This window comes from Aulonocara stuartgranti (genome assembly GCF_965226115.1).
Source record: "Aulonocara stuartgranti genome assembly, chromosome: 18".
In the NCBI taxonomy this organism is placed as follows: Eukaryota; Metazoa; Chordata; class Actinopteri; order Cichliformes; family Cichlidae; genus Aulonocara; species Aulonocara stuartgranti.
In genome coordinates this window covers 27,611,543-27,625,489 of record NC_138954.1, presented here as the reverse complement: position 1 = coordinate 27,625,489, position 13,947 = coordinate 27,611,543, and the positions used below count along the sequence as shown (strand labels likewise).

At 47.0% G+C, this 13,947-nt stretch overlaps 2 protein-coding genes across 2 annotated transcripts; both read left to right on the top strand.

Annotated features, from left to right (window-relative positions):
- The first annotated feature begins 536 nt into the window (after nt 1-536).
- Nucleotides 537-4,688, top strand: LOC309693724 (protocadherin-8-like). Its single transcript, XM_082513199.1, has 3 exons — nt 537-3,414; nt 3,534-3,759; nt 3,866-4,688. Exons 1-3 carry the CDS (start codon nt 967-969, stop codon nt 4,216-4,218), a joined length of 3,027 nt encoding a protein of 1,008 aa, XP_082369325.1. The 5' UTR covers nt 537-966; the 3' UTR covers nt 4,219-4,688.
- Nucleotides 4,689-5,437: 749 nt separating this feature from the next.
- Nucleotides 5,438-13,695, top strand: LOC309694699 (leukocyte cell-derived chemotaxin 1-like). The gene is made up of 7 exons (XM_082514909.1): nt 5,438-6,126; nt 6,616-6,756; nt 7,830-7,970; nt 8,576-8,689; nt 11,534-11,684; nt 12,172-12,287; nt 12,951-13,695. The coding sequence occupies exons 1-7, from the start codon at nt 6,055-6,057 to the stop codon at nt 13,170-13,172; spliced, it is 957 nt and encodes a 318-aa protein (XP_082371035.1). The 5' UTR covers nt 5,438-6,054; the 3' UTR covers nt 13,173-13,695.
- Nucleotides 13,696-13,947: the final 252 nt, after the last annotated feature.

Sequence of the window (13,947 nt, the reverse complement as noted above, 5' to 3'; positions counted from 1 at the left end):
AAAAGAGCCCAAAAAAGGAAAAAAAACCGAGTCTCTTACTTCCAGTTAAGCCACATTTCTTTTTGAGTCATTCGGCACGCTGAGCTGTGTCAGCATAATGAGTCTATCAAAAGTAAACTACGTGAAATCCTCTCTATCCATCTGAGCCCCTCAGTGCCAACACAGAACAAACGGTGTCATGTTTCCTGCATGTGTTAAGTTATTGTACTGTATCAGAGATGGAGAGGTCACTGGGGCAGTTCCCCCTCCCCACCACCACCACCAGTGGCTGCTTCCACACTGACACAGGACACGCGTGCCTGATGATCCGAGCAAACAGCGTTTGAACATAAATCTGTTCATACTGAAATAAGGCTTGTAGAGGTAAAGCATCCCGAGCAGACACTCCTATTCAAATGCTTTGTCCTCTAGCTCAGGGACACTGCGCATCTCCGTGGCCCCCCTCCCCGCGTGTCGGTGCGCAGACTCATTTAACAGCCCCAGGAATATAAACAAGCAAAGGAAACTATAGCAGTATTAAATCAAGCCCCGCGTTTAGCCCACATATTGGGAGCCAAGTTTCTCCGCACAGTCCAGGAATCTCTAAACAGGGTATAGAGGTCTTTCTGAAGTCCCCCCTCTCTTTTCCCCCTCTATCTCAAAGCCCGGATTGGTCACAGTGAGGCTCATTTGCATGCCTCGCCGTATAAACCCTCCTGCAGACACTGCAGCCCTCTTGCGCTGAGAGAGCAGCACACCTCCAGTCGAGAGAGAGAGCGGAGCGCATCCAGAGTGCGCATTGAAAGACATATGGAATATTTATTGTGGGCTTTATCTGAACAAAAAACAACCCCGGAGAGTTGATTAGAGGGCGGGAAGAACTCTTGTTTTTGTTTTTTTCTCAGGTGCGTTTGGTTTAAACTTTGAATTGGACTGAGTGAGGACGCTCTGCTGAATTTCAGAATATTTAGGAGAGAAGGTGCGAAGATGGGAGAAACAGGGTGGAACGGGCTGTTGGTGCTAGTGTGCGCCTCTCTGATAAGCCTGGCTGCTGTCACGCACGGAAAGACGGTGAAATATCAGACATTTGAGGAAGACGCACCGGGGACGGTGATTGGAAACTTAGCCAAGGACACTTCCTCCTCTGCCTCTTCTTCCAGGAACAGTTTCAGGATGATGAAACAGTTCAACTCGTCTTTCATCCGTCTGAGAGAGAGCGACGGGCAGCTGACCATCGGAGAGAGGATAGACAGAGAACGGATCTGCAAACACACCCTGCACTGCCTCATCGCTTTCGACGTGGTCAGCTTCTCCAAAGAGCAGTTCAAGCTCATTCACGTTGAGGTGGAGGTCAAGGACATCAACGACAACTCTCCCGAGTTTCCCCGGAAAGAGTCGAGTCTGGAGATCTCCGAGAACACAGCGGTGGGCACCCGGATCCCCCTGGACTTTGCCGTGGATGAGGATGTTGGGACAAATTACATCCAAAGCTACCAGATCTCTGTTAACAGCCACTTTTCGATCGACGTGCTCAGCAGGGCCGACGGGGTTAAATATGCGGAGCTGGTGCTCATGAAGGAGCTGGACCGGGAGATGCAAGCTTCTTACGCGCTGGAGCTGGTCGCCATGGACGGCGGCAACCCGTCCCGCAGCGGAACGACGCGCATAAACATCAAGGTGAAAGACTACAACGACAACAGCCCGGTGTTCGACAGGAGCAGCTTCTCCGTGGACCTGCCCGAGGACGCGCCTGTGGGCACCCTCTTGCTGGACTTGAACGCCGAGGACCCGGACGAAGGGCTGAATGGTGAGGTGGTGTACGGGTTCGGTCACCAGGTGCCCCCGGAAATACGACAACTCTTCAGAGTGGACAGAAAAAGCGGGCGGCTCACTCTGGAGAGCCCGGTTGACTTTGAAAGTAAGACCACGTACGAGTTTGACGTCCAGGCCACTGACCTGGGTCCGAACCCGAGCCCGGCCATCTGTAAAATTGTCGTGCAGGTGCAGGACGTTAACGACAACGCGCCGGAGATCTCAATCACCCCGATGACGTCCATCACGGCGGGAATAGCGTACATAACTGAGGCGGCAGCCAGAGAGAGTTTCGTGGCTCTGGTCAGCACCTCGGACAGAGACTCGGGCGCTAACGGGCAGGTGCACTGCACGCTGTACGGACACGATCACTTCCGACTGCAGCAGGCGTACGAGGACAGCTTCATGATTGTGAGCACCAGCCCACTGGACCGTGAGAAAATCCCCGAGTATAACCTCACAGTGGTGGCGGAGGATTTGGGCTCCCCTCCCTTCAGGACCATCACTCAGTACACCATCAGACTGACGGATGAGAACGACAACGCGCCGGTGTTCAGCAAGCCTGTGTACGAAGTGTCGGTCGTGGAGAACAACGCGCCCGGCGCGTACATCACCACAGTAGTGGCGCGGGACGTCGACATGGGGTCAAACGGGAAGGTCACTTATAAACTGGCGGACACTTATTTCATGGGCTCCCCCATTTCCACCTTTGTGTCTCTAGACCCTGCCAGCGGTTCGCTTTACGCGCTCCGGAGCTTCAACTATGAAGTTATGAAGCAGCTGGAGCTCCGAATCACGGCCAGCGACGCCGGCTCCCCGCCGCTGTCCGGCAGCGCTAGCGTGTACGTTAGGATAGTGGACCAGAACGATAACGCGCCGTATATCACTCAGCCGGCGCTCAACAACGGCTCCGCTGAAGTCCTCCTGCCCCGGGACTCACCGAGCGGCTACGTCATTACCCGCGTGGAGGCTCGGGACGCAGACGAGGGCGTGAACGCGGAGCTGTCCTACGGACTGGCCACCGGCGAGCCCTCTGTGTTCTCCGTTAACAAAGCCACAGGGGAGATCTACCTGAACCAGGTGCTGAGCCAAAACGTGGACGAAACCCTGAGCGTGACCGTCACGGTGAGTGACAACGGGAGGCCCGCACTCACCTCCACAGCCACGCTCCACTTCCTCATCATCGCGGGCTCCCCGCCGAGCGACAGAACCGTGTACCAGCCAGGCGGCGGGGAGGAGGTGCACGCGCAGTGGGACCTGTCGGTGGTGATTATCGTTGTCCTCGCGGGGAGCTGCACTCTCCTGCTGCTCGCCATCATCCTCATCGCCACCACCTGCAACCGGCGTAAGCGGGACAAGAGCGGAGATGACAGCGACTCGTACGGGGAGAAGGGCGCTCTGGAGCGGGGTAGGAGCCACGTGGTGGACAACCCGCTCCTGCCTCTCCACGGAGCCGGGGGAGAGGCGGGTTTTGACGGACAGTCGTACAGTGGCCAGCCAGGGGCGTTCACCTCGGCTCACCCTGGGGGCAGCGACATGTGCTCGGCCTCGGAGGACGGCAGTGAAGTGCCCTGCGTGTATGACTCAGACAACAACAGCAAGCTCCGGGGGAATAAACACGAGGTGAGATGCACCTTTGGGACAAGCGTGCTGGGGGAGGGTGGGGAGGAGGAGGTTGCACACAACAAGCAGGCACTAACCTCTGTTTTTCTATCCCCCCCCCCCCCCCCCCTCTCCTGCAGGGCTACTCCACTCTACCCGGGTATGGGAATGGCAAAGAGGCGGTGAGGCCCATCACCATCTGGAAGGGCAACTCTTACACCACCATCTCTGCCAGGGACCCAGCCTTCAGTGGCAAAGACAGTGGCAAAGGGGACAGTGACTTCAATGACAGTGACAGTGATGTGAGTGGAGACACTGGCCTGAAGAAAGAAGGGGCAGCAGTTCCTCCCATGGGTGGCCAAAATGGTAAGAGCAACAAAATTAACTCAAGCTCAAATTATCAGCAAATGAGATGTGAGCTAGGTGGTGTGCACCTAATCTAACCCCACCTTCTTACCCTCCTCTCTTCCAGCTCTGTGGGCTTGCACCAATGAGTGTAAAGTCCTGGGTCACTCAGATCGCTGCTGGAGCCCCTCAGCAGTGAGAGCCAACGCAGCCCCATCTCCGGCCCCGACCCTCTCTTCCTTTAGCAGTCTCTCCAAAACGGCCTCTCTGCCCCGGGATCCTCACCGCAGGGACAACTACTACCAGGCCCACATCCCCAAAACTGTGGGTCTGCAGAGCGTGTACGAGAAGGTGCTGCATAGGGAGTACGACTATGTTCTGGTCACTCCACCCAGACCTGTGAGGGTGCAAGAGATCAGCGATATAAGCATCCCCGTTTACACCCCGACCCCAACACACTGTCCCAACAATGATGACTAAAATAGACACACACAGCCCTAAGCTCACTTGCAAGGAACTGTATAGTGTGTTCAGACTTTTAATTTATGATTAACTGACAATGAGAACAATGTAACTATTTGCTGTGGAGAGTACGCACACGTTGATGTCCCAAAATTTCATTTGTTTTAATGTAAAAGCCACCTTTGAAGTCCATCCAATCACTTTGTGACAACTTGCTGGACTGGATGTGTATAATATGCAAGATTTGTACATTGAGAGATTTTTATTTTTATAATGAAAGTATAATGAAGCAAAAGATGTGTACATATGAATTGTAATTATCAATCTTTATGCATGCTTGCTATTTAAAACGAAATGCCCCCAATATCTGGTTTCATGGAGGGCTGGTGACCAATAATGTATCAAGTTGACAACCACATAAGGAAACGGACTTGAATGCAATAATTAAATAACTGTAAAGTCTTTTTTTATCATCACAATACGCTGAAAGGAAATAAACTTTAAATTGTTCTGAAAAGTGTGAGTTGATTGGTAATGAGGGCAAGCAGGATCATTGTTTTTTGGTGGGGGGAAGCGTTGGGTTTTGTTTTTTTGCAGGAGCATCAGTCTTGTAAGAACCAACAGGTGTCGCTGTTATTGCGGTAGTGAGCCTCTGTCCTTGCAGCCCGCTGAAGAAGGTCAGTTAAGTTTTTCCCCCCTCTGTGAATACGATTTTCGCTGGTGAGATGCCAGAACAGAAGCCAAGGTTTTTTTTTTTTTTCTTTTTGAGCAAATCACTCTCATGCATATCGAGCAAAGACCTCCATCGTTAGTCTGTGCACTCTTTCAGGCACTTAATAACTACATTTATTTTCACGGGACCTGCATGCTGATAGCACACATGAATTAAAGATATGTTCAGGTTTCCTTTATATAAATCATTAAAACCTGGAGAGCGCGCTTATGTGTGAGGCTCATACTGACAAGGGCTACGCGTAAAAGCGCGTCTGCTGTTTGTCTTCTGAGCTTCCATACATCAGAGGAGCCTAAGAATAAGTTTGACGGTGCACACAGGAATCCAAGAGCACCTGTGCTTTTTCCTTTCTTTTCTTTTTTTGTCAAAGTACATGAAGTCCTTGTGGGGGAAAGCTTTCCTGTTATCCTGTCACGATGTTTTTTGTCGATCTGCCAAATGAGCACCGTGCGCCCCTTACGTAATCCCATCATTATCATTCATGGATTCGGGGCTTTTTTTTTTTCTTTTTCCTTTTTTTTCTTTTTTAATAACAGCAACCACAGCCCTGGACGCAGACAGGGGAAAATGCGGTGGGAATCTGTCCAACAAGCTGCTGCCTTTGCACAGTGCCATGTAAATACACCGTCTCCAGGGTGGGAAAGAAAAAAAAATCCATGCGACATTCCGCCAGAGTCACCTTTGACCCCGAAACAGTCTGTAGAGCTTTGAAAAGCAGCGAGAGGGAGGAGGGTACGGTGATACGGGGAGACAACCCTATGCTTCCCTCGTCCTGCCGAATAGATTTCACGGTCTGAGGTTGTCACAAAGTCATATCAAACTCATGCAAATTGCATGAGCAGCCTATACGAACTTCAAAGAGGGGGGGGGGGGGGGGATCATTAATTTTTTATTTTTTTTGACAGAAGGTATAAAACAACTGGCTCATAAGAGGTTACTGCATGTGATGGTCATCAGCTGGAAGTTTTAGTTTTATCTGTAAAGTCAGGAAACCTTCAGCACGACAGCAACAGAAAAGAGTGCCTGCGTGACTGAGGAGTGTCTATCCTCCCCCTCCCCTGAGAGAGAGAGGAGAGAGAGAGAGAGTGGACTGGGGTCTCCTCAGGTGTTTGGCTTCAGTCATGGCTGAGAACTCAGAGAAAGTACCGATTGCCTTGGCGGGACCAGAGGACCTACATCAGTTCATGCCTCCGGTGAGTTGTACAGTCCAGTCCGCCACTCTGCTCCATGATGCAGGCTGTCTTACGTGTGTTTGTGTGTGTACGGGTTCTTACTATGTTGGTGGGGACCAAAATCTGAAATCTATTATACTGGTGGGGACCAACAGCTGTGGTGGGGACGAAAATCCAGGTTTACATGGGGTTGAAGGCATTTTTCACACTCAAAATGTGGTTTAAGTGTCAGGGTTACGATTAGGTTATGTTTAGGTTTAGGGTTAGGGTTAGGCATTCATTTTTAATGGTTAGGATTAGGGCAAGCAGCTAGGGAAAGCATTATGTCAATGGGATGTCCCCACAAACATAGCAAACCAGACATGTGTGTGTGTGTTCAAGACCAAAAGCTGGATAGATAACTTTGAATCCCATAACTGCTGCATAGCCGTAACGCTGTGTTATCAAGAGTTAGCTGTGCTGTTGTACCATGCTCTCATTTTTAGAGGGTTGCTTGTTTTTTCACCTTAGGCGTACTCCGCCTTGGCGGTCAAACCCGCTGCCACCGGCCGCCTACTGAAGGCCGGGGTCGCGGTGCTCATAACCGGAGCCCTCCTGCTTCTGCTGGGAGCCGTCGGAGCCTTCTACTTCTGGAACAACAATGAAAGCCATGTAAGAGTGATACTTCACTGCTGTTATATATATATATATATATATATATATATATATATATATATATATATATATATATATATATATATATATATATTATCATATCAACTTTTAAACTGTATGAAAATATGATCTTAAACTACCTAAAAGTTATTTTTCAAATGTAGTTAACATGCAAGTGAATATATGGAGCATTCCAGCTCAGAATCTACTTTTTTTTATTTGCATATTCCAAGATCTATTTAGGTATTCATCAGAAATTTATATATTACTAGGGACTGGGTGCAGCACAGGCTCCAAAGACCATTCCCTCTTTTATCCATGCACAGCCACCAAACACCCATTTAGTCCCTGCTACCAAAGAAAAAAAACAGCTCCCACACTCTATAAAACTAACATCCCTTAACTGAAGACATTGTTGAAACAAGCTGTTTGAAATTAGGAACAAGTGAAACGTAGTCATCACTGGTAGTTTTTTCTCCTTCTCCTTCTTCTTTTTAAACTTGTTTAAATTTAAAAAAGTCTCTGCAGACTAAAGCACTTCTTCAAGATGGGTTATTTTTGCAGTGTAGGCAAACAGTAAAAATGTAAATGAAACACTCCCATTTCATGGTACAGTCTGAGGCAGAGCTTGGTGAATGGAGGCGTTGTGTGCCTGTGTGTGTGTGGGTGGTGTATATAGAGGACCCTTGGCTGGGTTGGAATGAGGGGTGGGGTTGTGGGAGAGTTTTCAGGGTCCAGCTGATGCTCCGGGGGCAAGAGGTGTAAGAAATGAGAGGCCAAATTTTGCTTTCTGAGTGTGTTTTTCTCCCAGTAAGAAGTTAGAAAATGTTATTAACGCATGATGGAGAGGCTCTGTAGGCGGGTAATTACATTACTGGGGAGCTGTGAGGGTACTATTCTTCTGATGAGCATTTGAGAAGGAAAAAAATGAGGTGGTATGTGCGAGGAGAAGTCACAGGGTAAGATTAGAGATGGAGGGAGAGTGAAAGAGCGAATGCCTGGGGTGGGGTGAGTCTCAGGACTTTCATACCTTACATGCCAGTCAGAAAAGCTTGTGTGTGTGTGTGTAGGTCTACAATGTCCACTACAGCATGAGCATCAATGGCAAAGTGGAAGAAGGTTCAATGGAGATCGACACTGCTAATAACATGGAGAGATTCAGCACCGGCAGCGGAGCAGACGAGGCCGTGGAGGTCCATGACTTCGAGATTGTGAGTTCAGGTCAACGTAACCAGATGAAATATAATATATATATATATATATATATATATATATATATATATATATATATATATATATATATATATATATATTAATGTGTATCAGGAGGCTGTTTAAAGCATCAGAGGAAAAGTCGATCAGACTGGTCGAAGCCATCAGCTCATTATCACGGAGCAGAAATTAAGAACAAGCAGGCGAGTTATCCCCTCAGGGGCAATCAGTGTCGAGATGCACTGTCCCTCCAATTTTCATTACGTTCAGACTGGTGGTTTTTGACCTTTAATTAAAGTGCCCCAACCAGGCCAATCAGACTAGTGAAGCAGCAGTTTTAGCCTTTTATGTATTAAAATTTTGACCTTTTTAATCACAGTGTCCCCTGTGATTGTATTTTCTCAATCTGAGAGAGTGCTCACATTTATGACTGCCCTAAATTCAATCAAAACCTGACAGATTTTATTTGTGATATGTTTGTGATGGAAACCTTCAGACTGTCAAGGGGGGAAATAGGTTAATGTCCCCAGAAGTTAAGTGAGGTGTAGTGTACATCTTTTAATTTGTGTCCCCCATTCCCTGGTTTTTCAAATTCTTTATCCAGGGAATCACAGGGATCCGGTTTTCAGCAGGAGAGAAGTGTTACATCAAGACACAGGTGAAAGCTCATCTACCAGACGTGGAGGCTCTGAACAAGGAATCGATGACGTTTGAGCTGGTGGGTTGATTTTATGCTGTATGTTTTGTTACCAACAGCACTTTTTTTCTCAGTACAGGCCTACATTTAACTGAAACGCTCAAGAATTTGTGTTTAGTTATGCCTCCATATTTTCCAGATGTCAGCGGTCACTTTGGACTTGCTTCTTTGGGCTTTTTTTTTTTTTTTCAAATAATAATTTAGAGTGAATTATTTTTCCTTTACAAACAAAAACTCCTCTCTCTTCCTTCATTCAAATAGTGAGGCAGTGTCGTGTGCTGGTCCATCACATTGGTCCATGCTACTGTATTGCAACTCCAGTTTTCCCATGAAATTATGGCCACACCTTTATGACCTTCAGTAATCTCCAAGTTTTTCTTTGGAGTACCAGCTGTTGCAAATTTTAAATCATGCCATGAGATGGGTGAGGTTTCAAGTTCTCAAAGAGTGGTCTTGACCCATATTTAAAGGGTGTTCGATATAATCTGAAATATCATAAAATTAGCCTGAATCATTGACAAAAAACCAACCAAACAAAAACTGCATATATAAACAACAACACAACATATTGTGTTGCTCTCACTTCATCCTTGAGCCATCACAGTTGTGACATATCATGCTAGTTTGTGATAAAACAATATGTCTAGTTTAATCACAGATACATCATGCTGTGGTGTGTAGCTTAGCCAGTTAGCAGGCAAGCTAGTGGACAGGTATGGAGAAATATTTGAATCAGCTGTTACAGTCAACTGAGCAAAAAGCCAAAGCAGTGAAAGCTAGTGTAAACATTACAAGGGCTTTCTTTGCTCCTTGTAAATTTGAGAGCTCCTCTGTTATATGAGCAACCACAAAATACAGCAGCAATCCTGAGGTCTCCCACAGGGTCAGCAGTTATAGCTTTTTTGCTCACTTCTCCAAAAAACACCGTCACTGAGTCTGAATTTCAGTGTAACCAACATTTGTGTAAAAATGTTGTTAAATTAATAGCATTGCTTAGTTATAGGAAAGTAATTAGCATACAAAACAGTACACTAATTAGTAAATGATAGATGGGGAAAATGTTAAGCTAACGCTACTAATATTAAAGTTGCAAAACTTTACTGTGTCAAGCGTTTTAGCATTTAACTTAAAGTAGCACTGCTCGAGCAGACTTACAGTCAGCACACTGTTTTATCAGACAGGAGCAAACAAATTTGCCCCTTTGGTTCTTGAAATGATCTGCATTATTTTTACTTACTTAAAACATGACAGCTAAAATAAGAAACATTTTACGGGATAATATGCTAAAGCAATATTTCGAATTACTCAAAGCACTTTTTACTACAAGCAACATTTCCCTTTTCACACATACTCATACAACACTTTATTCTCAAGCGCTTTAACTGCCTTCTCACTCAGCCTGCTTTGAATCAGTTCAACTCAGGCAAAGCAAAGATTATTACTGATGTCACCAGTTACACTATAAAAAGCTCTCATAAAGTATCTCTGTTTAGCACGCTGTGTTCATTTGATCTGATGCTAAAATCGTGAAGCGCTCTCCAAGCCACATATGCGACTTTTGTGTGTGGCTTCCCATCATATAACTTGGACTCTATTAAGATTTAGAAATAAACCCAGCAGGTCTTCACTCAATATGAGGATTGTAATCACCAGTGCCACAGCTTGTGATTGTTCAATTGAGGCTGTCTGATAATTAAAATCATTTAGTTCTGCATAAGCCTCACATCCACATAAATCCACATCAACCAAATCGCTCTCGTGAGCACGCGGCTCATACACGCTCGCCTGTGCACGTGCACACTGGCGTGCACAAACACAATTAATTATCACGCAGGGCTGCTCTTATTGCCTCTATCTGCCTCATAAACGATCATTTATTTCACGTTTGCGCTTTTGTGCGCGTTTGCGTTATTGCCTCTCTTTGCCTCATAAATGATTATTTGGACGTTGTGTATGTGTGTGTGTGTGCGTGTTTGTGTGCATGCATTTGGAGACATGGAGATGTTGTTATAATGGTTGCCGTGGGCTGGTCATTTGCTATAATTTAGAGTGATGGCAAGTATGGGTTAGATAAGCACACACACACACACACACACACACACACACACACACACACACACACACACACACACACACATCTCCTTCCAGAGAGAGAGAGTGGGTCAGATAAACTCTTATCAGTCAGTCGAACAGTGAAGAAGGACCCCCGCTTTTATTTGTCCCTCCAGCAAATCATTTGAGCTGAGAGAGAAAACACACACACACACACACACACACACACACACACACACACACACACACACACACACACACACACAGAGCAGCGCTTCTAAAAGGTTGGAGGATAACAGTCCATAAACATGTCTGTGGCTTGTGTAGCGCAGCCCTCAGGAACAAACGCCTCTGGGCAAATTCATCCCCACAGAGCCGCCTCCACCCCACCCTCACCCGTGCCTCACCTGGCAGGCTGTGGATACAGAGTATGTATGTTTATTCAGTGTCTCCTCTGCAAACCTCATTAGTTGATCTGCAGAAACCTGCAAATTTAGGACATCCAGTCTCTTCTCTTCAGAAGCTGATGAGTTCTGACACTGTGTGTACAGCGAGACGGCAGCGCAAAAGGGAAATGTGTACACTAAAGCCTCAAGGGCTCCCTTTTTACTACTCTGTTTTATGTTCACATAAAAGCACTAACAGCGCAGCATTAATTCAGATTAGACTTGGGCAGGATGCAGAGAGTGTGGACTGTTTAAAGCATAACAAGATACAAGAAGTGTGATGTTACACCTTTGGCAGCCGTGTGTGTGTGTTTTGAAAGATTTTTACTTGCATATCAGTCTCATCTGCTTTTCCCACCCACAAAAGGAGGATGAAGTGATCCCGGCCAAGTTCGACGATGATTTGATCTGGGTAGCAGCTGAAACACCCCTCTCGGACTCTGGTTTCCTCAGCAACAAGATCAAGGACTTGTGCGGCGACCTGCCAATCTTCTGGCTCCGTCCCACCTTCTCGAGTAGTAAGCAAACAGATTTTTCAGTAGTATGGATTTTTTTTTTTAAAAAGACAAGAAAACAGTCATTTTTTCTTGTTTTTACAAAAAACAAAGAGAATATGGGTCAAACAGTCTCAAGCATTCTCATTTAACATCGCAGCTGTTTAAGCTACAGAGAGAGAGAGAGAGAAAAACAGGCTATAAAGAAAGAAAGGCAGAAATCCTTTTGAAGTTTCTGAGCTGCTGAGTGTAGAATTCTTAACGTGCTGAGAGGTCAAAAGTTCTCAAAACACAATTTTCCTTCTGCTTCAGCTGCGGACTTCAAAATGCTGCCTGAGAAACGGCTGTGTGCCACATTAGTGCCATTCTGCTCCTAGATTTGGTCTGCTGTTGATATTGCTAGGGATGATGCAATGATCGGGGACCATTCTTAATTTCGTTGTTCTCATGACAATGACAATAAAGTTTCTGATTCTGATTCTGTCAGATACTGAGAGTGTGATGTGTGCAGGCGGCCAGAGGAAGAGGAGGGCTGCCCCCCGTCAGCGCCGCCAGGCAGCCGGAGCCGCAGGTCAGGAGGTGGAGGAGGACGTGGAAGCGGAGTTCAACCCTGAGAACCCCTATCAGGTGAGTCACACACACAAACGTGACTCACACGGTTCCTCTTTTTCTTCTTCTCTTGTGTTTACGTTGGGCCGCGGCGTCGCAGCTGTCCGATCAGATCTGAGGCCTACCTGAGACGGCTTTTCCCAGCGAGGGATTCTCACAGCTGCGCGAGCGGCAGCAGATGCCGGGGTCACGGTGGAGGGGCCCGGATTGTCACTGCAAATCTGAGTGTATGCGTGGGCGTGTAGTCTGTGCGTGCGGTTTTCTGTGTGTGGCTGTCCAAAGCATTCCTTTCAGCATTGAGGCTGTATGAATAATTCCACAACATCCCACCACCTCCTCCTCTTCAGCAGCCCCTTTGCCCCTGCTAAGCACACACAGAGTCCCATGCATACACACATGCATCCTCACCCCTTCATTACAGGCCCCACTTTCTTTTTTCTCTAATCCTCCACCCAAACTCCACCAAACCCACTCCTGACAACCACAGAACGGGGTAAACAGCAAGCGCCGTTTCTGAAAAAAGAAAATATTTGACAACAAAAACCCACATCTGACAACATCCCCTCCTCCCCCATCACAGCCTGTCGGAAATCCATTTTTAATTGGTTTAAAACAAGCTTTTGCCGCCCTGCCGAAGAACGCCTCACTCTGACCGCTCTCCTCTCTTCTCCCTCCTCTCAGAGAGGCCTCGAGGGCGAGCAGGACATGAACATCGACCCCAGGCTGGACCACGAGGGCGTGTGCTGCAGAGAGTGCCGCCGCGGCTACACCCACTGTCAGAGGATCTGCGAGCCTCTCCAAGGCTTCCACCCATGGCCCTACCACTACAGGGGCTGCAGGGTGGCCTGCCGAGTTATCATGCCCTGCAACTGGTGGGTGGCACGCATCCTGGGTCTGGTGTGAGCCTCCCCCCCCCACGTGAGAGATGGTAGAGTGCAGGAGGGATGGGGGAGGAGAGATAGGAGAAGGATAAAGTTTAGAAAAGGAAGATGGTGGCTTCTCATCCTCAGCAGGTTGCTGTGACCACACATTATCAATGCATGGTAAAGAATCTAGGGCAGTCATGACCTCACACACACACACACACTTGATTTCCATCAAGATCACACAGCTTATGATGTGCAGCTCTACACCACATAAAAAGGAAGCATGTAAAACTACCCACATTTAGGAAAAGCAAGGTGAGCTTGTATTTTTAGCGCTGATAAGCAGCCTTTTTCATTCATTTTTTGCTTTCTGTAAATAAATGTGCCTTCAGCCAATAATAGCAGTCTTAACTTGCATCTTAAACGCATGTTTTCCAACCCTTTATCTCTCTTTCGCCTTCATGAGAAGCTCTCATTAAAACAATGTACTGCACGTATCGTCTCAGAAACTTTCATCTCCATGTAAAGCATTGAAGAAGTGATCTCGAAGTGCAATATCACTGAATAAACTTTTTTTTTTTTTTAAGTAAACATTAAAGGCGTCCTTCTCTTTTCCTTCTCTAATTGACCAAATGACTTTGTAGCCCGTTTGTAAATACACGGCGTTCACATCGGCGAGTTTACTCGGGATCACCCTCTCTTCTCTTTTCCGCTCAAAAACAGTTTTGAGAAGTGTCACGTCTGGCAGCTGCTCCAAAGGGATGAGCAGAAAGAAGTTTCCAGAGTTCTTTAATGTGAGAGTTGCAGCTCTA